This window comes from Hippocampus guttulatus, chromosome 4 (assembly GCF_054856545.1).
Source record: "Hippocampus guttulatus isolate MCC_2025c chromosome 4, RoL_Hgut_1.0, whole genome shotgun sequence".
NCBI classification, from domain to species: domain Eukaryota; kingdom Metazoa; phylum Chordata; class Actinopteri; order Syngnathiformes; family Syngnathidae; genus Hippocampus; species Hippocampus guttulatus.
In genome coordinates, this window is record NC_141264.1 from 15,353,194 (window position 1) to 15,379,550 (window position 26,357).

The window sequence follows — 26,357 nt, forward strand, 5'->3', positions numbered from 1 at the left end:
TCTCTCTCTCTCTCTCTCTCTCTCTCTCTCTCTCTCTCTCTCTCTATATATATATATATATGTGTGTGTGTGTGTGTATGTATGTGTGTGTGCGTGTGTGTGTGTGTGTGTGTGTGTGTACAGTTCCTGAATTTACTGGCAAGCGATTCTCAAAAAGAACAGCTTTTCGAAGCTTGCTCTCTTTCAGCTCAAACTGGAAAAATTGGTAAATTGGTGGGCTTGTAGGAACCACGGTATATTTTTTTATTATTTCATTTTAGCACACGTGAGTATAAATAAGAGTTTGATTCAGCAGCACTGCAGCTCAGCAATTTCAGTGAGACAACTTTGTACCAGTCTTTGTTTATCCTCCACCTGCTCTTCTCTTCTTTCCAGCCTGAGTTCCATCATATTACAAGAAAGTCTTGTTTTCTTGCCTGACATCATTCTTCAGTGACTCGTCAAAGAAGGCCATGTGTCTATATGCAATCAGGGGTGTGCGTTCCCCTAGCACGGCCCGGGTAAAGTTGCGACGTCCCCATGCGTACACCAAACTGTTGAGAAAGCCTTGCAAGGACAAACTGGCAGCCTGAAATGAACAGAAAACTGCTTTGAATTCACTCTTTCCTCTGCACGAGGACAGCTGGAATAGGCTGCAGCATGCCCGTGACCCTCGTGAGGAAAAACGTATCAGATAAAAGATGTGTGGATGAATTGGCTCATTTCTTGATAGAGAAATGACACTCTCAAAATCATATGGACAAATGTCTGGAGACACTGGGGACTGGGGTGGGCTCTCTTTTCTCAGGGGTTGAAGTCACCGGGGTGGTTAAAAACCTTCTCACTGGCAGAGCCTGAGGGTGGATGACATCGCCCGAGAGTTCCTAAAAGCTAAGGATGTTGTGGGGATGTCCTGGTTGATATGCCTCTACAACATTGCGTGGCTATACTACCGATGTGAGAGTTTGGTTCGCATTGCCAGCAGTAAGTCGGATTCATTTCCAGTGAGGGTTGGACTTCGCCAAGGTTGCCCTTTGTCACCAGTGTTCATAACTTTTATGGACAGAATTTCTAGGCGTAGCAGAGGCATTGAGGGGGTCTGGTTTTATGGCTTCACTATTGCATCTCTGCTTTTTGCAGATGATGTGGTACTGTTGACTTCTTCAAGCCACTATCTCCAACTCTGACTGGAGCGGTTCAGAAATGAGTGTGAAGCAGTTTGGATGAAAATCAGCACCTCCAAATATGAGACTATGGTCCTCAGTTGCAAAAGGATTGCATGCCCTCTCCAGGTTTGGGATGAGATCCTGCTCCAAGTGAAAGAGTTAGCAGGATGGAGCAGGAGATCGACAGGTGGATTGGGCAGCATCTGCTGTGATGATCCTCCATACGACTGCATACCGGTCCACTTAAGAATGTCATTTCTATGTCAAGAAACAAGCCAAACCACTGGGGAAACCACTGGGGGAAAAAAAAAAATGTGCCGCTCAATTATAAAACACACCTGTATCAAGTAGGCCGCAAACAGGTTCCGCTGTTCAATACCAGGCCACACCATCAAAGTTGACAGCAAAATGATGAGTAGGGCTGGAAACAATTGAAGACATTTTTTCAACTGCGCCATTTACTTTCTCATTCAGTACAAAATGTGGTCCTGACTCACAAAACCGGTCCATAGCAAAAACTAGTAAGCACGCTCAACTAAACTTGAGGTAGCGGATGGTCATTCGTCTCTATGTGCCCTGCGATTGGCAGGCAATCGGTTCAGGGTAATTACCCCGCCGACTGCCCGAAGATGGCTGAGATCGGCTCCAGCACTCCCCGCAACCCTTGTGAGGATAAAGTGGATCGGAAAATGGATGGATGGATGGATAGTTTCTGTTTATTGTCTTTTTTCTTTACGTTTTTTTGTTTCCTTCTTTATTCTTTTGACTTTTTTTAAAACTCAATGTTCATTGTCTTTTCTTCATTTTCCTTTCTTTCTCCCATTCTTTATTCTTTTGACTTCTTTTTTTAGTGGCATGTTTAGAATTTTAATTTTAACAAATAATTATTAAATTGCATAGAGATTTTTCCAGACCATTTTTGCCATCTTATTTCTGGCCCTTCTGTTCTCTTTCATCATCATTTAAGTATTTTCTTTATTCCTCTATTTTCTTGTTTATTTTACTTGTTACTGTATTTTGTAGGCTTCAAGTTCTTTGCATACATGCAAGGGATTTCATCTGTTGTTCCACTTTATTCTTCTTTTTGGCAATACAAATCATTTTTGCACATTACTATTACATTTTTTTTCATCAAAAGTAATAAGCCAGATAACAATTTTACAGCAAATGCATCATATACTGGGTTGTTTTTTTATTATTTGCCCTTGACAATAATCCTACCGAGGAACTGTTTACTAAGTTTCTGCTAAATTGCACGAAAAAACACTCGAACAGAATTGTTGAAGTGATGAAAAAAATTCTTCCACAGAGATGGCGCCGTCGTTGGCAACCGTCTGCAAGAGCTCTTCAAGAGCTTTTCTTTTTTGTTGTTTTTGTCCTTTGCTCTGTCATATGTGGACCCCATTGTGGACATTTCTTTTTGCGTTTTGCCCACAACATTCATCGAAGGAGAAGAATCAGTGTTTGATGGTTGTGCCTTCTCGGCAGAACGTGTGTACGAGCATTGATTTTTATGGGGGTAATGTCGGCGCATCGGGACGTTCGTGTTTTTTGCGCCTGTAGTGGGCAGCATTTTTCACAGCCACGTTTTGTTCAGCGGAGATGTCGGCGCTGTTGGACAGTCTGCGTTGGTGTGGCTGGGTGGATAGCTGTTGGAGCTAAGAATGAGGAAAGAGGAGCGTCGGTATGTAGCGCGGGTGCGTATTTGGAACTGAGAGTTAGCGTTTCGAAATGAAGCGGATTTACATGGGACAGGAGAAATTAACAAATCTCTTTGTTTTGTCATTGGACGCTACAGCTTCTTGTTTACTTTCAAAATTAGCTTGGAGCAGACATGTGGGACGTCACGCACACTTTGAGCACGACGTCTCTGATCCACTGGTAAAAGCACACTTTGATTTTCTCCTCTTTCATCTATAACTGCTTCACACAATCATGCGTATGAGGGAAAAGTGGTTCCGAATGCATGATTGTCCATGTCTTATGTTATGTGTCGCGTTATATTACCGTATTTTGTTATTTTACGTTAACTGTTCTGTTAAGCGCTTTGTTTCAGCTGCAGCTGTTGTGAAAGCGCTATATAAATAAAAATTGTATTGTATTGTATTGTATGAATCCAAACATATTACTCACTTCCAGAAAATAAATCAATCAATTTAATAATTTTTCTGAAGTTAGCCACTCTATGAAAGGCATATTTTGTTTGATTAAATACGCCCCGAGTGAGACTTGGACTGGTGCACCCATCCTGCCTAACATTGCATTTAAAACTTGGGAAGGTACCTGAAAAACTGGTCTCGGTGAGGCTAGCACCAATTATTATCGTGAGGTGTAATGCTGAATTGAGAGCAGTTATGTCATAAGTGATATGGCATGAGGTGAATTCTTCCAAGCCAAACCTTAAATCAAGAATGGACAAATTCAATGATAGAAGCGGCCACAATATTTCCTCGGTGCTACTCAGGGCCATAGAGGACAACATACTTCCAAACCAAATACAATTTTATGCATGGGCAAAATATGTGCATATGTCTTTTTATTAAATGAATGTGCATAGCAGTATCATAATATATTTCATGCTCAATCTATAAAAGATCCCGTCTATCAAAAAGATAATAATAATACTAACCACATACTGTAGATTTTTTTCCCAATGCAAAAGGCTCTCGTGCATAAATGTTACCAGTCAAGGACCGAACAAATTGGCTGAGCAGCAAACCAACTTTCAGTGCCAGAGCTTATCTTGTGCATTCTATTGACAGAAATCAACTAATTCGAAATTGTTAAGATTATTCAGGTACTATGTTTGTCCTGCATGTCATTACAAATCTCTAAATTATTAAATCTACTCACGTTGCCGTATACGGCACAATAAGACCCTGTGTAAACGCAACTAAGGCCAGGTACACACATAAGGAAAAAAAAAGTTTGTCCATATTTAGCCCCTTCCTAACCAAGGATGTCAAATGTCCACCTATTTTTCATCCTATAAGATTGTCCTATAAGCAGTGCTTTAAGTGGACCGGTATGCACTCATATGGAGTACCATCACATCTCACTTGTAGCCTCCAGCATACTAGGACTTTTTACGCCGTACCGGGACTTCACATGAGCACACAGGACTCTCCCTTGTCATTTCTCTCTTGCGTGTATACCAGTACACACCACACACACTCACAAGGGAAGGGAGAGTGTGTTGGAGGAAAGGGACGTGAAGAGGAAGACTGACGAATGTACACGTGTTCTGAAATTCACCATCATGCCTGCGAACAGTGATCGCCGCTACCATTAATTTTGGAACGTGACCAGCACCGACGCACAGTGTTCCCGGTCACAATGCAGAGTGGACACACAGGCACTCTAAATAATCCATCCAGAGAAACCTAAGGGCAAATTTAAGCAATGCTCAGTTTCCCAACATTGCATGCTTGGAGCATATTTCTGAACGTGCTGATAGTAGAGTGAGTTGAAACTTTGAAACAAGTTATTTCTACTGTAATTGGTTGAAAAGAGTTGAAGCAATAAATCCTGGCGTGCCTCCAAAAGGGCCCAAAAAGAACCTGGACTGGTGATGGCAACACAGGATGACATGTTATTCTTGGAATGCTGGTCAAATGACCAAACATGGTTATTTCGAGGTGAACTTTATTTCAACGATTATACACCATGTGTGTTTGTGTGTGTGTGTGTGTGTGTGTTTACCTGGTGCCCAACAGAACAAGATGACCGTGAGCATGTTCCTGGCTGTGGCAAAGACACTTTTCAACCTCCTAACAGAAAGTCCGTCTCCTTCAACTGGGAAAAGAGCCTCCTGTTTGTGCTCTTCGTACCATCTGCCCACCTTATAGTAAATAACCTTTCATTCAAAACAATGCCACAGTGTCAAAATATATTTTTTAAATGCCCGAAAAGACATTATTCTGGTGACGACTTACACAGCATGACAGCATCACAGGAATCACCACCAAGAATACAAAGACTCGCATAAAAGTGTCATGGATTATCTCCTGGGAAGAAAAAAACAAAACAAATAAATTGCTTCCATGGAAGAATAGTGATCATAATAAAATGAAATCATTAAACAAGTGCAGCATCAGGAATGTCGTTATTTAGGTGCCGTGCAGGGAACCAACAGCCTGGCTGGGCAACCAAAAGTAATAGTAGTCATAATAATAGTAATTATAATAATAACAGTATATAATATTGATAATAAAGGTGTATAAATTGTTTTTAAATAAATCCATATAATACAAAAAATAACAGGCTTATTCATGCGAAAACAATTCATCTCCTGTGCGGTCTCTCGTCGGTCTAATTTTGGTGCCCCGCTAACCTTCTCTCTTACTGTACATTCCAGAGTTCCCGACCAAAAACCTGGCCCAGTCAGCAAAGACATCTGGCCCACATTCGGCATGAAGCTGGCACAGGTGGCCTTGCTTCGGCACTGGCATAAGGCATGTGGGCCGAACATGGCCCAGTAGTGGCAAAGAAGGCATTGGCTTGACTCTGGCAAACCACGTGTGGGCCAGTTGTTTCGTGAAGTATGTGGGCCAGAAATCAATTTACAACCCTGGCCCTTATATGGACAGCCAGTATTGAGCCACCCTTAAATGCAGTTTCAGATTTTTCTTTCTATACACAGCCTTGTTTTACAGGTATGCGGAATTCTATTCATCTCACACACACACACACACACACACGCACACGCACACGCACACGCACACGCACACACACACACACACAAACACACACATCGGCTCACGCGCACCCACAAATTAAACGTGGTCAAGTCGACTGACTGATTGATTATGTTGAAGTTGACTGACTTCAGCGAAAGAAGGTACAAGGACAAGTTTAGAATTTTCATGTTGTTTGTTTTTTTTCCTCGCACGTACTTTATGTATGTATATTATGTACGCTCCAGTGAGACATCCGGAAAAGACGTGGTGAGTAAATGCATTTATTTTATGCTTAGGTTAACGTTTGTCTTTTATGTACACTGGCAATTAAAATACAAAAACAATTCTGTCTAGAGTTTAGCCTGAATTTTGAAGAGCCCTAATAATGACATATTAGCATTAGCCCGAAATGGGGGGAATATGACTTCTTTATGGTGGCATAGGGAAATATTAAAAATATATTGTGCTACAACTTATGGGTTATTTAAATGTATTTTTTGCTAAAATTGTCACTTGCTGTATCTAAATCGAGAGACTGAAGCGCACAAATTTTGAAATTTCTTTTGGGCAAGATAAAAAAAGAACCCTTTCTGCACTGAAATACAATAAAATTAATTTTGATTCAGTTTGCTGCAATGAAAACCGGATACTTCACACTTGACCATAAAGTTCATTGAAAAATTGTTCAGACAAAAATTTAACTTTCACGGCTCCTGGGAATGGCCACATTCAGCCTAAAATGGCCGATTCAAATCAAAATGGCAGAATTTCTGTGTCTTTTTGGGGATCGCTTCCTGAGACACTTATAGTCTACTAATGACAGGCATGGCAACCGAATTTATGTTGCCAAGTGAAATATTTGGTCTGGTTCAGATCTTGCAAAGTTGAGATTTGTCAATCAAATATCGATTTCACTCAGTCACATAAAATAAAACAATGTTTTAACACTCACAGCATCTGAGCAGGAATCCCACCAGATGTGCAAGAACAAAATGCAACTAAGGATGAAAAGAGACAACAAAAGGAGTCAGAAAACATTGTCACATCTTTTCCGTTGAATATTCAAAGTGCGGTGCTGACCTGGTGCAGTATTTAGCATGGTCCTGGGTGGTGACGCTTCGGGTGTCAGGAATCAATGGAGTAGATTTGATGAAGGGAGTTAGCACATATGCCAAGTAAACTGCAGCAGGGAACAACCTGATAAAGCGTTTCTTGGCGTTAGACATATCATTTACTCTCGAGGTGAAAAATGGTTCAAAACAGACACTTACCATACGTACATGTACACCGGTAAAGAAAATAGTCTACTTGCGAAGTGACTCTGTGACACAAAAGTATTTTGTATATTGTTTATTTGTCTTATCTAAAATGAGGTCAACAAGTGAAGGTTGATGTCTCACCCGCCTCCCCTCATCCTCAGCGGGCGTGGCTCGCCATCCTTTGATGGAGTTTTTGGATTTCCATGCATACACTGCCACCAGTAGGAATGAGATCAGATAAAATGTCTGGGACAAAAGGAAAAAAAACAACAACAAAAAACCAAGCAGCCATGAGAAGGTATATCCTGCCTTTCCAGCAGCTCCTATATTTTGTTGTTCTACTTCTTCCTTTCATAACTTTGCTGCTGTGAATTGGGAATTTCTCCATTGCGAGACTAATAAAGGTTTTCTTATCTTATCATAGAGTCATAAACAGTCAAGGCCGCGTCAAGAAGAAGAGCATGTCATGTTTAGCTCTGCTTTGTTTTTGTTTACATTTCAGCACCAGGTGGAGTGTTGGGTGTGACCCTTCAGCGGTGCACCTGTGTCTTGTCAAGCAATCAAGCTGCCGGTGTATTTAAGAGCCCTGACGTGGGCTTCTTGTTGGGTTATTGCTCTTGTTTGCGGTTGTTGCTTAAGTGCCGTTTTCTAGAGCTCTTACTCATATAGCGCTCCTCATGATAGAATTTGGTTTGTGAGAATCTGTTAACTTAGACAAGACAAATTGGCGTCATGGTCGCAGAGTGGTTAGCAAATGAGCACGTCTGGCAGTGCCACACAGTTCAATTTCAAAGTGATGTTCAGACAATGCGTCTTTGGTCAATGATTGTTGAGTCTGTTTTATGTTGTTATGTAACGCATGAAGTGTAAGTACACGTTCTCGTGACAATGATTTCATTTTTTTTTTTTTTTTTACGAGTGTCCCTTTTTTACAACACGTGTTTTACATCATGATGACGATTTGCCCCTTTATATTCAACTTTATGCACACAAAAGGAAAGATAATTTTAGTACTACAACTACTACTACTAATGCAAGATTCAGATGTTAGAAAAGGGCTAGGAATATTCAGAAGAGGGGAAACTAAACACACAATCAGAAGTATTTTGTATTTGTTTGTGTGAATGGTATACTGTACACTTGTCATGTTTGCCTTTATTTTAGAGTTTGATCACATTCTTATTCTGTTTCACAGACAAATTACAATTGATAAATGAAGTTATGATGATAAAATTAAAAATTGAGCGTCATTGATGGAAATTAATTGTGTGTTTAGTGAAGAAAATTCAATTTATGAACACATAAGATAAAAAGAATTGACAACTAAGAAATGCAATACTTTACAAAAACTATTTTAAAATATAACAAAAATAGTTTATCTTGAAAAAGGCAGATTTATTTTCAAAAGCAGAAAAAAAACAAAAAGTGTGTCTGTGTGTCTGTGTGTCTGTCTGTGTGTGTGCGCGCACGCTCTGCTGCCAAAATTAAATTATACAGTCCTAATCTTGGATAGAAAGGTTTGCCAGTAAACAGTAAAAAAAAAAAAAACTAATTTTCAAGCAATATCTAAGATTAATACATATTGCTGTCATGTTTCTTTCTGGGTGTTTATGACAACAAAATAAAATGATATCCACTTTAGATCAACTTGACATTTTTAAGAAATGTACAGTACCTGTATTACAATGCTGGGGAACTGCTAATGGGCAGTTTTTTGAGTGATGTCTGTGCACCTCACATGTTGTTTCAATGTTACAAGTTAATATGTTTTTTTTTTTTTTAATGGTGTTTACTTTTCTGTACTATCATGTCCGAAATATAAGCGGTACTTCACAGCTGCACTGGAGACCTGGGAGTGAAAGAAAACGGTTCCCACTTCTGCTTTAAAGAGAAAAAGATGATTTCACTGTCTCATATACATACACTCTGTATATTCATATATACATGTGTTTTGTACATATTGTATGCTATACTATACACTATACAAGATACTACACATTGTATATGATGCTTTACCTGGCGAACTGGCTCGTGTTCCTTTTGTGTTGGCCAAATATTCAACCTGATAGCCTAAATATTTTCCATGTTTGTTTTTCGAAAGAACCTGAGTAGAACTCATGCATTCATTCCATCATCATTTTGCTTATCTGCAGCATTCAAAGCATCCACGATCCTTGCCACATTCCCTCTGACCACTGAGAAATGTATCTGAACTACAAATTGTGTCACTGATATAAATAACTGTTTGACAACAGCAATACAAAGTAGTAGGCAGCCACCCCCCTCCCCCACCCCCCAAAGAGTTTCCTTTTAATCTTGGTCACGATGGTCAAACTCGGAAAGCCAAATATTTTTGTCAGGTAGTAGTTGACTTTATAAAAGGCTGTTGTTCCTCACCAGTGATAAAGGTAGACTGTATTGGCAGATTGTTACACTGTCGTCGGTGCGGACTTTGTTCATGGCACTGGTGAACATCAGGATCAGAGCAGCCACAAGGTCTGCCAGGGACAGCTGGACGAGCAGGTTCACCTGCACACACAAACAACATGCTTTAATTCTATCGAGCGATCGATCGATCAGCTCGCTCGCTCGATCGGACAAACCTGTTCTTTCAGATGCCTCCATCTGACGATGGAAACCACCAGCACAGAACAGCTGCCAATCACGCTGCAGACAACAGTGAGACACACCCAAACATATGCATGTGCGCGCGCACACATACACACACACACACACACACACACACACACACACAAAGCGTTTCATAACCATCCATCCATCCATCCATTTTCCGAACCGCTTGATCCTCACTAGGGTCGCGGGGGGTGCTGGAGCCTATCCCAGCTGTCTTCGGGCAGTAGGCGGGGGACACCCTGAATCGGTTGCCAGCCAATCGCAGGGCACACAGAGACAAACAACCATCCACGCTCACATTCACACCTAGGGACAATTTAGAGCATTCAATCAGCCTGCCATGCATGTTTTGTGGGAGGAAACCGGAGTACCCGGAGAAAACCCACGCAGGCCCGGGGAGAACATGCAAACTCCACACAGGGAGGCCGGAGCTGGAATTGACGGAGCTGCACTGTGAAGTCGACGTGCTAACCACTGGACTACCGCCCCGTTTCATAACCAAGTGTATTGTATTCATGAAATTTGCATGATAAGTTGTACTTTGGAATCTGCTTGGTGTGATGAGTCAAGAGAGATGACACGTAAAAAAAACATTGAGGTGTGTGAAATGATTACCCTGCACGTTTGCTTTTGTTCAAATGCATCAGACGAATCTGTGCAGTAAAAGCAAAATAATACATTAACTTTGTCAGTCTGGCAACCAGTGCAAATTTCATCCATACATCCATTATTTGAAACAAGGGTAATGCAAATTTCTATCGTTTATTATTTATTGTGTTTAATGTTCCAAGTGCAGTCTTTATTATGAACACAACAGTGTTACAGCTGCAGTTGGGCTGTGAAAAATGAAGTGGTGCTGGGTTCAGTCAGTTCATGGATTTGATTGACATTTTTGATTGGTCATACTTATAGAATGGAAGAGGAAAAAATTGAGCATGCCACATTCTGTGATGCTGGTTCATACAAAAGGCAAATCCATAATGCGTCACGGAGGTAATGAATTATCAATTGCAACATAAATAAAAAGATACAGACAACATGTAAAATCACGGAATGAATATATACAAGATAATACATTTTTAGCAGTTTAATCACGGGGACCTGAAGCAAGGTGTTATTAAACAGTCAAAATATGACAATATAATGAATGAACAAGTTTATTTTATCTATCTATCTATCTATCTATCTATCTATCTATCTATCTATCTATCTATCTATCTATACCCCCCCACACACATACACACCATTTCATGAAAGATCCATCCATCCATCCATTTTCTGATCGGCGCATCCCTATAAGGGCCATGAGGCGTGCCAGAGCCTATCCCAGCTGTCATTCGGGCAGTAGGCGGGGGACACCCTGAACCGGTTGCCAGCCAATCGCAGGGCACACATAGGCAAACAACCATTCACGCTCACAATCACACCGAGGGACAATTAAGAGTGTTCCATGAACCTATAGTGCATGTTTTTGGAATGTCATCCACCGGGCCGCCCCTCACTTATCCTGTAGAGCATAGGTGTCAAACTCAGGTCCTGGAGGGCCACTCTCCTGCATGTTTTCCAAGTCTCCCTGTTGCAACACACCTGATTCAAATGAGCAGGTTCAATGTCAGGCTTCCGCAGAGCTTGCTGATGATCTGATCATTTGAATCAGGTGTGTTGCAACAGGGAGACTTGGAAAACATGCAGGACAGTAGCCCTCCAGGACACGAGTTTGACACCTATGCTGTAGAGGGTCATGGTGAGTTGCTGGAGCCTATCCCAGAGGATGTGTGTCTCAGCTGCACTTATATTAGCAGATATCCAATAAGTATCAAATTGTTGTCCACATTTGGAAGAGGCGCTCCTCCGATCCGAAAACATTCAATTCCAATCGGAAAATCGATGGTTGTGTATTATTGCCATTGATGCTACCATGAAACATATTCCATCCCTCTGTCTCATTTGATCCAGTCAGTGTCAATCTAGCCCAGTTCATAGGTAAATCCATGTGTTGGTTATGGTGCAAATTTCAAGATTACCATCACACTAATTCAATACCACCGGTACTGTTCTTTGATAGCATGGATTTGGGGGCATTTGTTCTATATGATAACATGAATATGATTTTCATATACATGTATGTCAATTCTGATGGGTAAAAGATGCTGAAATGTATTACCTGGGAGCTAATGAGAGCAAATACACTGTTGAGAGAACATCAATCTGCAAAACAGAAAAATGGACATTTCATACTGGTTCCCTACATCTACCATTTCTACATGCCGACAGAATGGTATACAGAAAGTCTTACCTGATAAGCAGTGAGTGTACCGTTAAGGCCCATGCTTGATAAATCCGCTAAAGTAAAAGTCACGTTTGGCTGAACACACACACCGAAGAACATTCCTCCATGACAGCTTTTATAGCAAATGTGGGCTTTGGTCAATGAACACCTGCACACGAACGCAAAGTGAAACAAGTCACATGACACTGCTTTCATTCCCCCTATAACTGTGTGTGTGTGTACAGTACCAGTATGTGCTTGTGTGTGTGATCTTACATCCTTGTATGCTTGTGTGTGTGTGTGTGTGTGTGTGTGTGTGTGTGTGTCTACAGTACCTGTGTGTGTGATCTTACATCCTTGTATGCTTGTGTGTGTGTGTGTGTGTCTACAGTACCAGTATGTGCTTGTGTGTGTGATCTTACATCCTTGTATGCTTGTGTGTGTGTGTGTGTGTGTGTGTGTGTGTGTGTGTGTGTGTGTGTGTGTGTGTGTGTTGGGGGCGGTATTTATGTGGCACACTTTAAATTGCAGTTTTATGCATGAAAAATGTGTTTGATTAATTGATTGATTCATTCATTGATACGTTCATTAAAGTTGCTGTGAGCACCTGCAGGTCTCACAGCTAGTGGGAAGTTTGAGAATGAAGATGAACTGAGATGTTCCCCAAAGGACAGTGGGTGACTCCATGTAGCCTGGTGTTGAAAAAAAAACCAATTGATGACATCTAGTGGAGGATTACACACGTAGTAATAGCTGAAAACAGATACAGAGCTCGCTTGGATCATGTCGCTAGGGGGCGGTGTCTGCTCTGTTTGCGGCCAGAGACATTGGACCACTTAGCGCATAGGTGTCAAACTCAGGTCCTGGAGGGCCGCTGTCCTGCATTTTTTCCAAGTCTCCCTGTTGCAACACACCTGATTCAAATGATCAGATCATCAGCAAGCTCTGCGCAAGCCTGACATTGAACCCGTTCATTTGAATCTGGTGTGTTGCAACAGGGAGACTTGGAAAACATGCAGGGCAGCGGCCCTCCAGGACCTGAGTTTGACACCTATGACTTAGCGCTTTTCAAGGGCGTGTTTGGATGTTCTTATTATAAAGTTGAAGGGATGGGTGAAGGGCTTGGCTCCAGTCTTTTCTTTTCCCCTTGTTATCTTTGGGGCAGAGTATTAAAGAAAGAAGAATACAATCTTTGTTTTGATAACTCATATGTTTACAATTAGCCAATTGTACTGATCTGCCTCGCTGTCTGAGAGGTTGGTGACACACTAAGCAAGGATTAAATATGGATTGCTGGTGCTTCGTATTTATTTGTGTGTGTGTGTGTGAGAGAGAATTACTTTTTTATTCTCATTACTATAATAATAATAATTATTATTACAATACAATATAATACACATTTATTTATTATTATTACAATACAAAACAATAGATATTTATTGATATAACACTTTCACAACAGCTGTTAGAAAGGACTTTACAGAACAGTTATTATTGTTATTATTATTCCATCCATCCATTTTCCGAACCAGTTAATCCTCACTAGGGTCGCGGGGGGTGCTGGAGCCCATCCCAGCCGTCTCCAGGCAGTAGGCGGGGGACACCCTGAACTGGTTGCCAGCCAATCGCAGGGCATTAATATTATTATTATTATTATTATTATTATTATTATTCATCCATCCATCCATTTTTCAATGCTTATACTCACAAGGGTCGCGGGCCTATCCCAGCTTCGGGCAGTAGGTGGGGGATACCCTCAACTGGTTGCCAGCCAATCAAAGGGCATACGTAGACGAAAACCCATCCCCGTTAATTTGGAGTGTTCCATTAACCTGCCATGCATGTTTTTGGAATGGGGGAAGAAACACAGGCACGGGGAGAACATACAAACTCCACACAGGAAGGCCTGATTCGAACCCTACACCTTTGCACGATGAGGCGGACGTGCGAACCAGTGCATGATCAAGCATCCTGAGAAAATATTTCCTTATGCATGTTTTCCATATGGTTTATAAATTATATTGAAGATTTGTCAAATTGAATTTATAAAAAAAAGTCAAAGTCTTGTCCTGGGCTGACCCCTGCACCAGAAATGAACAATATCAGAGTATTTGTCAGTTTTGCTTATTATTAACGTTGAAAAAAACTTTCACAAATATAAGAAATAAATAATAATCATTAAGTCTTTGCAAAACACTAAAAATGGCACCAAATACTCAAATAATAAATAAATACTAATAATGAATTAAAATTTTAAAAAATGCCACTACTGTATTTTTCACAAACAAATATGGTTGATCATCTGAAACTTTCACTTGGCCTTGAGTTCCTCCTTGAACATCTTGAAGCATTGATCATGTATTCAGGAATGCAAGAAAAAATATCCAAGGATCCAGAGTGAAATATAGTTTGAAACCATGGTACACACCTTTTGTAAACTATGTTATGTCGGCCTATATTTAAAAGACAGGTACATCAAAATTTCAAGATTCTATCTTTATAGACAAGGACCGATAGGGCACTATAGAAATATTCTAGTATTTATGTTATACATTGTTTTATGTGGTAGGCTAAAAGAGGGTCTAAAAATGGTTGGCAGTGAATACTGCTTTGCATTGTTGTCATCAACGACCATGTATTGTTGTTATGTCTTCATCCATTTAATGAGATTTACTTAGAAATTTTGAAGCAACAGATTTAGCAAGTTCAAAATGGTGAGAAGTAGAAAATAAAACCCCCCAAAAATTATTCTAAAATCTTCTCTCATTTACCAGACAGGATGCTCTTTGACGTAACAAACTTGTTGTCAATAACAAATGAGCAGTGTAAAAAAAAAAAGAAAAGAAAAGAAAAGCAGAGTTGACATAGAGCCTAGAAATATGCAGAACAAAGACACCAGACGGGTTTGATTTTGTCTCATTGGGATGTCATGATTAAGAAACTCAATTGTGACAGAAGATGGTGATTAGTGATTAGGGTCGACTGGTCTGATGCAAACGTATGCTTCTGTGTTTGTGCACGCAACATCGCTCCACGTACCATCTGTAAGAAAACAAATATTTATGTTTAACAGTGTGAGAATGTCAGCAAACTTCACTGATTTTACTCACCATTCTCAGAAATTGTGACACAGTCGCCGCTACCACTCGGCGCTCCACCTGCAAAGTTTATAAAGGTAACAGGAGTTGTGCCATCAGTCCATACGAAGGTACCCTCCTGGAAGACAAAGTCACATTTCAATGAATTACATTGAAAGGATTAAGGTTATAAGATAAGATATCCTTTATTTGTCCCACACTGGGGAAATTTACAACTTATTTTTACACACTCAGTTCTACACCTCCTGCGTTAATGATGGGGACAAGAGTCTGAGTGTTCACGACATACTGTATACATCTGGAAAAACTACAGTCACACTACAAAAAACAAAAATTGAATAGATATGTTCTACTTTTTGGAAGTCTGACAGTTCACTGAAAAAGGATACAAAAGCAGTCATTTATTTCATGCTTTTTAAAAACAATGTTGGAAAAAAACAGTTTGTTCTTTTCAAGTAAACTTTCCAATTTATATTTTTGCTTAAATACACTGTTTTAGTTGTATTTATTTATGTATGAATATATTTTACTTACTGGCACCAAACATAATCGTTGCAACTGGACCAAAGACATGATTTAGATCGAGTGTGCTTTTTGCACATGTGCGGGCGGGATTTAACACTTCAGATGAAATTTCCTTTCAAAGTAGGGTTTGAAACCACGGTTCGGGTTTCAAAGTAGGTTTTTAAGTGAGGCTTCGGGTTTCAAAGTAGGGGTCTAAACTAGCATTCAGGTTTCTAATTAAGGTGATAAACTAGGGATAGGGTTTTAAACTTGAGTTAAGTTAGGGTTTCTAATAAAGGTTACAAACTAGGGTTCGGGTTTTAAAGTAGGATTTTAAATTTGGGTTGTAGTTTCAAAATAGGGTTTAATCTAAGATTAGGGTTTCAAACTTCAACGTTAAACAAGGGATATGGTTTTGAAGTTGTTTGAGTGTGTGCATGTACATTCTATGAACATTCAAACTGGCCGCCATGTCCCGTGGTCATTCGTATACTAAACGAAGCTAAGTTAGCAAACTAATTGCACACTCTAAATTGACCGGCGTCCAGCAATCACAATCAGAGTTTTATTTGACACTCTTTTTAGCTGTGAACAATGTCTCCGAATAGTGCTCTGTGAGAATACTAACCCGTTCTTCACTTTAGAATACAATTAGGCACTTAAAATAATTATCAAAGCAAAGGTAAAAAAAAACAGTGACCAAACTCCTCAAGAAATTGAGTGTGCGTATATGTGTGTACACTATGAAAGGAAATGTTTTGTCAGAAAACTACAATATTTTGCGGCATGGTGGTCGATGGGTCAGCATGTCACAGTATAGAGAGTGTGGAGTTTGCATATTCTCCTCGTGCCTGCGTGGGTTTTCTGCGGGTTTCCTCCCACATTCCAAAAACATGCATGACTGGTTAATGGAAAAACTTTAAATCGTCCCTCGGTGTGACAATGTGTGTGAAATGTTTTTCATCGTTGTGTGCCCTGTGATTGGCTGGCCACCAGTTCAGGGTGTACCACACCTTCTACCGGAAGTCAGCTGGGTTAGGCTCCCGCATGCCCGTGACCCTCGTGAGGATAAGAGTGTTAGAAAATGAACGAATGGATGAGATCCCTTCTACCATTCCTTCTGATTTGTGACTTTTTAAATTTGATGCAGATTGCTATTAAAAAGTGCCGTAACCTTTTTAACCACCACCAGGTTAAGCAGCATGACTGCTTTAGGCCTTCTCTTGTGTTTGGCATGTATCCAGAAGTATCGGGAAACATGAATTTAAAAAAACAAAAAAACATCTGTACTAATTTGTGCTTTTCGCTATTTAGGACAAAAAAAGTTCAGTGAACAATGAAAGGGTTTATTCAGTTATTTCTCGGGACTATGAAATCAGTCCCAAGTGTGAATACTTTTCTGTGTATGTTAATTGGTTTCACTTGCCTATAATTGAGCTCTTATAAGCATTTTCAAAAAAATAAGATGCAATTCAAAAAAATCCTTTTTCTTGCACTCTAACTTTTTTAAATGAGTTTAGCAAACTTAAAAAAAAATTGCACTGTAAGTTCTTTACGTGATTTGAATAATTGAATAATTTTTTAAAATTTATTTCTGTACTTTGTTTTATATGTCTTCAGTAATGATGCACTTTGTGAATTAAGCTGCCTTGCCTATTAATTCAAATGTATTTTTTCCAAAAAAGTATTTTTTCAATTTAGCATGATGACAATTTTGTATCTTTACGACAAATTAAATGAATACATACTTTGTTCCAATGTACAAATATAGTTTACATGAATGACAAACTTTCAAATTAAACTGAAAGGATTCTCAATATTATGTATCTAATCCAATTTGATTATTTTCACATAGGACAACCAAAAATAATGAGTTGCTTTGAGGTCATAAATAGCATTACTGAAAGGTAATACTTTCAAGTGACACCAATTGAATATTTTTAAATTGATCAAAGGCTACATTTTGGCAATAGTTTATCAATAGTTTATCTGGTGTCTTTTTTCATTGTATAGATTCCATTTAAAAATCTGTATGGTTTACATTGAAAATCAATTTGCTTTATGACAATACTCCAAATGTTTTAATCATCTATTTATATTTTAGTCTGACGGTAGTGCACAGGTGACAGCCTTCAATCACAGCTTCTGGTCAATGTTTTACCGTATCTTGATCATTGTACCCAATCCAGACGTCAGTATTTTCGTCTTCAATAAATCCTTGCACAAATGTGTTTTCCAGCTCACTGCGGATGGAGGCCAGATTCCCACCGAGAGATTGGCAGACGAGCTGATGATCAAAGAGAGTAAAAAGTTGATTTCACTCATTCAGACTCACCGAAACGTTGGCAAAATATCTTGAGTTTAGATCAACAGACAGATGGATCACTAATTGTTATGTCAGTAAACTGGTCGGGAACTGCATTGCAACAATTGCCTTCCATACCTCTGCATCGTCAAAGGTCCTCTCTCCCGCTTGGTAAATGAAACAGTTGCAGTTAAACTGAGTCCAGCCTGGAGGACAGTTATTGATGGCCACTTTTTCTTTAGGAAAACAACGAAAACAAAATGAGACTGGTGAGTTAAATCGGGTGTCAGTGCCAACGAAGCTGGTAAAGTGTCCATTCCAAAAAAAAAAAAAAAAAAAACAATAATTGAGACATAGCTACCAACTTTTCCAAAAATCAAACGAGAAAGACCGCTGCGGAGAACAAAAGCACATTGTTAGAATTGGACTGCCGAACATCGACACGAGAGAAAACACAAACACAGAAAACACAATAATAAATGTAAGTTTAATATTCATATGTTTTGAATTTAAGTCAGCGTGTGAGATTTTGACTTACGACTCCACTCAACTGTCCATTGATCACAAAAAGGAGGATTAACAAGCGAAGAGCAAATGCCATCTGGCAATGAAGAAAACAAACAAGCAAACAAAAATCATGAGTCTAACAATAAATATTATCATTACACTTGTAATCTCACAAAAATGCAATAAATGCTATTGATATTGTGTATGAATACATGATATTGTGTTTGAAAAGTGGGATGCAAAGTTTGGTAAAGTTACCTTTGCAGTTGTGTGCCTGAACGCTGAGAACGATGTTGAGGACGATTCCTTTTGTATGTTGGGTCCGCTGCCCTTGGAACGTTGACTGAGTCAAATCATGTCAAAGTCACGTGACACCTCAGACCAGATGACAAGGAAATAACTTTCAAGACGAGTCTGTCACCCTGCAAAAAAGGAAAACAAAGAACCTCTTGCCAAACAGGTTTTGGACCAAACTGAGTCAGTTGGAACCCAAATTGGAGACTCATAAAGAAATATTTTAGTAATTTGGAATGGAAACATGCAGTACTTTATCACTAATCTATAGGGGTGTTCACACGGCAACTTCTACTCCGGTGTAGCGCCGAGGCTGACCCCGTAGAGCGTTCACACCTACAAAGTTAATCTGGTGTAGCCCCTGAAAACAGCTTAAAGCAAATTTAACCCTGCTCATCCTTTTACCGTGTCTGATAGACCACAGCTTTGCCCAGAGAAGTATAAACGATGGTCTTTCCATATGTTACAAACAAGGCGGGGAAAAGGAAGTACACTTCACAAATGCTTTATTTCCATATTATTACGTATTGCACGGCCGCAGAAACTGCCGTGTGAACGCAAGTGAGGCTTCACCGGGGTTAACACGCTTCTCTTGCGTAAGCAGCTTTTTATGTGTGAACGCTCCACAAAATTTACACCGGTGTAAGAGATATCGCAAAAAAATACTTTGGTGCAGCACCGATGCAAATGTGTGCCGTGTGAATACCCCTAAACTTAATGTTGTAATAAAGTCATGGCCACAAAAAAAAGGTATGAAAACAAGAAAAACAGAGAGACAGAGACTTCAAGGCCAGAAATAGAAACCAGTGAGTACGGCGGTAACTGAGTGTGCCTTATTGTGTCATGTGACGACATATTCTTGTGCTGTGTGAATTACTTCATTGCTCACCATTTGGCACGTTCAAGCTTCATATGTTGGGACCATCACAAACAGACCTCTTGTATTTCTAAAAACGTCAACCTTAACCTATCGGACAGGGACGGAGCCCAAAAAATTTCAGTGGGGTGGCCACAATGGCACATCTAGTCACTAAGGGGCACGCGGATGCGCGTACGAATTGCAAATCCCTGAAATACTCCTTTATTAGATGTTCAACATTGACTCATTCATTCAAACGCTGTCTGAAGACCGGTTCCCATGGAAAGATTTTATAATTGTAGGCTGACTTCCAACCTCTGAGACACTCCACACAAAAAAAAGAAATTCAAGGTCTAACTGTTGTGAACATACGGTGTGGGGTCTGCAGTCAGGTGCCAAAATCGCACAAAACGATTTAATTCATGAATATTAATTGAATGATCTTTATTCACTGCAGTGTTTTGAAGATAGATTGTGTTATTCAATGAATCATAAATGGTTTACTGGTATCTTCAAACATAGAGGAAAAATTCAATGACATATAAACCCTATTTATTCGGAGTAATGGCACCAATTTTTCTGACACCCTCCCTTCTCACTCTGCCCACCTGTACCTTTTTTCACTAACTTTGCGGCCCATGTCAAATTTCAATTTATTTATTCATTTTTGTCATGTCATGGGCCACTGGGAAATGGATGCCGGGCTGCAAATGCCATAGTTTGTACAGCTCTGCTATAAACCCTAACGCGAATGCACATATGAGGCTTGCGTGTAGAAAGCGTGTAGCATAAGTGATTCCGTCATCCCTAAGCATCCTGTAACTTGGTTTCGATGTTCCGGCATCATCAAATAGCTGTCTATTATTATGGAGGATCAAATTCTTGGCGTGATACAACGGAGCCAAACTGGATGGAGAATTCTCACACTCAGTGCAATTATTAAAGCATGAGGAACAAAGTCACATTCAATGAAGCACTGAATGATAAAAGTGGAACCTAACCAACAGGGTGAAAGAAAGGTTAACAACGTCACTGTACTCAAGGCAATGCTTCTTCAATCTTTCTTCCTGTCACAGAGACTGTCAACTGCGGTGCACAGTGAACAACCTCACATCCGCAATGTGCTTCGCTGAACTAAAAGTGCAACATGGAAAAGCATTTGCAAACAAAAGCGTTCAAGGCAATGTAAAAGCAAAGTCAAGAAATACAAAGTGGCTCATTAAAATTCCGAAAAGAAAAACATTGATTTTAAAATGCTTTATAAGACCTTCATCATATGTATGGATTTAAAAGCATTGACACTTGGGGCTGATTTCACTTCTTGTCGTCAACTAAACTTACTGGAGAACAATACAAATAAAACTACTATTAATTTAAAAAGAAGTGTCACAACGAGCACTGAAAAAGGGTGCGGGTGACAAGCAATCGAATTTGACAAAGAGAGTTGACACCAACGAGTAAACTGGTTTCAGTGTTCCTTTAATTATCCATCTATTGTTGAGAATCTACCTCTTGGCGTAATACAACTAGACGGAGACGACACAGACCAAGTGCGATTACTCAAGCATGAGGAACAAAGAGTCAGCCAACAAAAGCAGTCAATTTAAAAAGACAACAACAACCAACAAGAGTATGCGCAAGGTTTATGGTACAAATGTTTCATCAAGCTTTTTCCTCAGAGTACCCACCGGTGTCCCGTAACAACCACGCACAACTGACAAATTTGAAATGAACTCTCGCTGAACTTGAGCCAAGCCCCCTCAATGTTCATCTTTAAAACTCATCTTTGAGCTCTATTTCAGGCAGCACAGCGCGCAACTCGTTAGCACATCAGATTAATGGAACACTCTAAATTGTCCCTCGGTGTGAAGTGAGTGTGAATGGTTGTTTGTCTATGCGTGCATCGCGATTGGCTAGCAACCCGTTCATGGTGTACCCTACCTCCTGCCCGAAGTCAGCTGCGATAGGCTCCAGCACGCCCCCCCCCCCCCCCACCCCCCATTGCTCTTTTTCTTTTTTTTTTTTTAATCATCTTTAAACTCATTTTTATTATTTTACACAGCATGAGACTTGCTTTTAGTTTGACTGTTTTTGAGCCTTTTACTGTCTTCGTTATTAATTGATTGTTTAATTGTTTGCTGTTTTAAGACTTATCTTTGCTCCATGTTCAGAACTTTGGTGGTTGTTTTGAACTCATTTAGTCCCAGCCAATTCTGGACCAGGTCTGAAAAGACGTTTAAAAATGTCTTTGGGAGTGAATGAGTTAAGTGCCCCGACAAATCGAGGTGAGTTGGGGTCTCTGGAGTTGAGTGGGGTTGAGTTGAGTTGAATTGAGTTGAGTCATGTTACCTAAGTATCAGATCAGCTCGCAAACATTTTGGTACATGAACCAACTCTGGAAACATATTAACCCATTAGTAACTACAACAATATTCCTTCAGTTCTTCCCTCCAAATTTTACTGCTGTAGATTGCGAATTTTTCCAGTGTGAGACAATAAAGGTTTTTCTTATCTTATCTTATCTTAGTTGGGCTCCTAGAAAACCGGTTTTCAGAACATCAGTAACAAAGGTTTTTTTGTTTGTTTGTTTTGTTTTGTTTTTTTCTGGTGAGACACTTAACTTAATTATTTCCTTGTTGAGCGACCTGATCCAATGTGGCATGTGATTACGAAATAATTGGGCACATTTAACATTCTGACAGTGCCAACCCAACATATAAAAGGAATCGGCGCCATCATACTCAGCATCAAGCAACACAACTGCAAAGGTAGCTTCACACATCACACTTTTCAAATTCCATTTTTATTATGTGACATCTTGAGTATTTATCGCATATTGGATTCACACGGTGAGATGTACTGTAAGTGTAACACAAATTTTTTATTGTTAGAAATCTGAAAATTGAAGGTAACTTTAGACAACTTTACATCGTAATTTTCAACTCCATCCCATGGAACCGATTCAACATGAGCTGCCTTTTTGTTTCGCATGGTCAAATGTATATGTTACAACGGTATTAATGACTAATAAATTTGAAATATTTTTCTATCATCGCACAGATGACTTTTGCCCTTTGCTCGTTGTTCCTCCTTTGTGGGATAGGTGGACTGTTGACTGGAGTCGTAAGTAAAAAAAAATTGTATTCACTAACATTAACATATATTGAAAATAGTGTTTGATGTAGTCTGACTTTCCCAATGTGTTCTCCTTTTTCACAGCGGCCTTTGCCTTTGAGTCACTGGAAAAGTTGGTAGCTTGGACTCCGTGATACTTTTCAAATGAACCATTTCTGAATTTGTTAAACACAGACCTCAGATGTTTTTGATGTGTCTCATGTTCTCCTTAAAACAACTCTTGTGTTGCAGACATTAAATGTCCAGTAGACTGGACTCAGTTAGACTGTCACTGTTACATCTACCTAAACACCGCAGAGACCTTTGTAGCTGCTGATGTAAGGAAGACTTTTACACAGAAGTTGTGATATAATTCTTTTTTAATCAGCGATCCATTCGGCTGTTGGTTGTTTTCTGATGGATCTGACTAAGTGCAATCAACTTTGCATTTTCTTTTTCAATCAGACGGCCTGCATTGTTTTGGGTGGAAATCTGGTCTCCATTCACAATGATCTGGAAAATGAAATCGTCGTTCAACTGATTGAAGATGGTGGAGGAACACAAGCCTGGATTGGACTCCACGATGCAATTGTGGTATGACTTTCACCCAGGGGTGTCAAATTTTTTTGTCAGGGGCCACATTTTAGTTACCATTTCCCTTGGAGGGCCCTTCTAACTGAAACCATATAAAAGAGGCAAGAACAACGGTTTATTCAACTATTGTTTAAATTACTGCCATGAAGGGTTTGGTAACTCGAAAATACTCGATGTGATCATTTGAAATGTTGGTACAGATTTTAGCAAGCATCATGGAAGCTGATTGCATGTTTGATTTGATTTTGTGGGCCAGATCATGCGCCACGGGCCTTAAACAATACAAACGTTCAGATTGAATCCTGTCACTTGTGAATTATTAGTATTTTTGATTTCAAGAAAATGAGTGTCTCCTCTTGACTCTATCTTGGCACCCAGATTAAAGCAGGAGATGATCATGAAAGGGCAAAACACTCAAATATATCTAGTTCCACCTATAGGTTGACATTTGTCAACATCCACAAAGTGGACAAGTTCCAACTTTTTGAATAAATCCAATCCACTTTCCTTTTCCGATAAATCCTCACTTTTTTTTGGGGGGGGGGGCACCAACCACCTGGTGTTTTTCTCCACACTCCTAAATCTAGTTCAACCTCAAACATGTGTGTAATGATGACACGATGTGATTTTAATGATCAAGATGGATTGTGACGAACAGACAGTCCATCATGCAAAACCATCAATGGTTATGAGTGTAATTCAAATGTGATTTTGTCTTGCAGGATAATGACTTCATATGGACTGATGGCTCTATTCAGGATTTCCTTAACTTTGATACGGTTGGTGGGGAGCCTAGTAACACTGGTCCTTGTGTGCTGATTGAAACAGCAGGTAGACAAAATACCCTTTGATTCAATGTTGGTTAGAATACAGTGCTGTTTTACTTATTCTGTTTTACTATTTCTTACAGACGCGCTATGGCAGGATGAACTCTGTACGGACACAAACCCGTATGTGTGCATCATGGATGTGTGCCAAGGCGGAGATCCGAGCTCTCCAGACTGTCCGGCACCTTGAATGCATTGATGGTTATGCACGGACTTGTCTTATTTTTGTGACTGTGTTTCTTTTGAGCTTCTTCCCTTTGATTTTTGACAAGTTCCTGTGGAATGTTCCTGCTTGTCATTTGTTTCCTTGTTTCTGGCTGGCGGGTCAACTTCTGGAAGGCACTCACTCTCACACCTGCAGCCGATCAGCTCAGTTTAAAGCCTCTACTTATCTGCGAGCAGTCACCAGATGATTCCCACATCCAGAGTGGTATATTGGCCGCCATCAGTGTTTGTAGGTTTGTCATGTTGTGTTTTTGCCGTGATTCACTTTCTTTGGTCTTCTTACCAGTGCCTCCCATCCAGCCTCGCTCCACATTATCTCCACGAGTCTTTCGCCGTCGATCAGATCATTTCTCTGCCTCATCACCTTCTTCCCAGCCTCACCCACAACTCAGTCAACTCACTGCCAGTTTTGCGACTTCTTCGAACCTGGTCACATGTTCCACATTGCTGTCATTAAACACTAACTTTGCTCCGATACCGCCGTCTCCTCCTCACTCTTGAGTCCGCCACTTGGACGTGATATAGTTTGCCAGGAGACGTGGACTCATTGAGACATTATCAAGCTTGTGCGGTGTTTTTGTATTTCAGGGTTTACTATCATCTCTTTTCTTCATCTTCCATAAAGCTCTTGTCATTGGCAAATTTGTCTCGCCCCTTGGTTAGGCACAAACAGTCACGAGGGACACTTTAAATGATTTGTTGCGGCAACGTGCCATATGAAAAGTCTCAAAAAGCCATTGATGAAAAAAACACGGGAAGTCAGTGGTCGATGTGCTCTATGCAAATTAAATTGTAGTTAAATTGAAATTGCAAGTTAATTAATTCATGATTCAGAACATTTATTTCATCTTAATCAATAAAAATAAAGAAAGATCCTTGGGTTTGCTTTTGTTGTTTGTCGGAGGAATTCTCAACAACAGAATGACTAATTACTGTTATTTAAAGACGCTCAGGGACATTTAGATCATAACTGATGACGCACCTCTCATCTTGAGTCCTCCACAGTGTCAGAGCCGGAATGTGACCTTGTCGCAGTGACGGCAATTATGATCGTTTGCTTGGTATGTAACTCATCCGGCTGAATTGTCTTCTCTCTGATAATTAGCATGCTTGAATTTGTCAGCCATGCCCTGTTCCCAGTGCTCATTTTGACAGCAAAAACAATACGTAAATGTAGCCGACTAAAAGTCTGTAGTCGAAATGTTTTGATACACGGCCACAAATGTAACTTTACTTTTTCAAACCATCATTACTTTTATTGACGCAACATGACAGTATCTCAGTCACATCAAGAATCCCAACAAACAGACCTGCTCCCCATTCATATCTTACCTTGCAATAATTTCACATTCAAAATGTTTTACCTTTAAGTACTCAGAAATTTTCAAAGGAACTTTTCATACTGTAAATTGCCTGTAATAAATTTCTGTCGATATTGCCTCATCCTCCAACACCTTTATTCGCTTCTATTTTCATCTTCTATGTTCCGCATAAAATACAGGGCTTATTTGTTTATTGATTTATTTCCAGTTCGGGCCACTGAGAACACATTCTTATTTGCAATGCTAAGGCAGCTGCAGACAAATAAAATCAAATACAAAATACGCAACAACCCGGACAATGATTGTGAAAAGGGAGAAATTTACCATGGTGAAATGTTGATTCTCAAAGAAATATTCATTATTCTGGTGACTCTACTTTTCAATTATGCCTGTGTCTTCCTGTGAGCTTTGTACAGAATTTGCCAAACGAGCCAGCTGATCAACTCGACTTGATAAACGATGTCACTTACTCTTTCATCGTAATGCAGTTTCCAAAGTTTGGAAAAATGCACATGCGCTTGCCTTGAGAAAAAGGGTGTGATCAAGCTTAAATAAATACAATTAACAAATCAGTGTTGAAGTGAAGATTTAGGGTTTTAAATATTTTTATCAAATTCCTTGAGTTAAAAAAAACCCCAAAATGGTCACTTTTTTATTGATCAGTCACTGTGAAATAAACAGGATTCCACCTGTATCGTGCCGTTGGACCTTTGAGGTATTCA

At 39.8% G+C, this 26,357-nt stretch overlaps 3 protein-coding genes across 3 annotated transcripts; 1 reads left to right on the plus strand and 2 right to left on the minus strand.

Annotated features, from left to right (window-relative positions):
* Positions 1-68: 68 nt before the first annotated feature.
* On the minus strand, positions 69-12,202 carry LOC147206087 (uncharacterized). The gene is made up of 12 exons (XM_086109650.1): positions 12,014-12,202; positions 11,882-11,925; positions 9,687-9,750; positions 9,481-9,612; positions 7,225-7,329; positions 7,096-7,145; positions 6,905-7,021; positions 6,777-6,822; positions 5,081-5,152; positions 4,848-5,001; positions 1,484-1,566; positions 69-568 (listed from the first exon to the last, which is right to left on the minus strand). The coding sequence occupies exons 1-12, from the start codon at positions 12,200-12,202 to the stop codon at positions 392-394; spliced, it is 1,233 nt and encodes a 410-aa protein (XP_085965776.1). The 3' UTR covers positions 69-391.
* A 2,688-nt stretch (positions 12,203-14,890) lies between these two features.
* Positions 14,891-18,799, minus strand: LOC147206088 (echinoidin-like). The gene is made up of 7 exons (XM_086110135.1): positions 18,659-18,799; positions 18,432-18,494; positions 18,259-18,286; positions 18,032-18,129; positions 17,750-17,875; positions 15,097-15,202; positions 14,891-15,028 (listed from the first exon to the last, which is right to left on the minus strand). Exons 2-7 carry the CDS (start codon positions 18,492-18,494, stop codon positions 14,952-14,954), a joined length of 498 nt encoding a protein of 165 aa, XP_085966261.1. The 5' UTR covers positions 18,659-18,799; the 3' UTR covers positions 14,891-14,951.
* A 3,492-nt stretch (positions 18,800-22,291) lies between these two features.
* On the plus strand, positions 22,292-24,788 carry LOC147206089 (ladderlectin-like). Its single transcript, XM_086110134.1, has 8 exons — positions 22,292-22,321; positions 22,614-22,676; positions 22,773-22,800; positions 22,920-23,005; positions 23,133-23,261; positions 23,984-24,092; positions 24,172-24,518; positions 24,600-24,788. The coding sequence occupies exons 2-7, from the start codon at positions 22,614-22,616 to the stop codon at positions 24,276-24,278; spliced, it is 522 nt and encodes a 173-aa protein (XP_085966260.1). The 5' UTR covers positions 22,292-22,321; the 3' UTR covers positions 24,279-24,518; positions 24,600-24,788.
* The last annotated feature ends 1,569 nt before the right edge of the window (positions 24,789-26,357 follow it).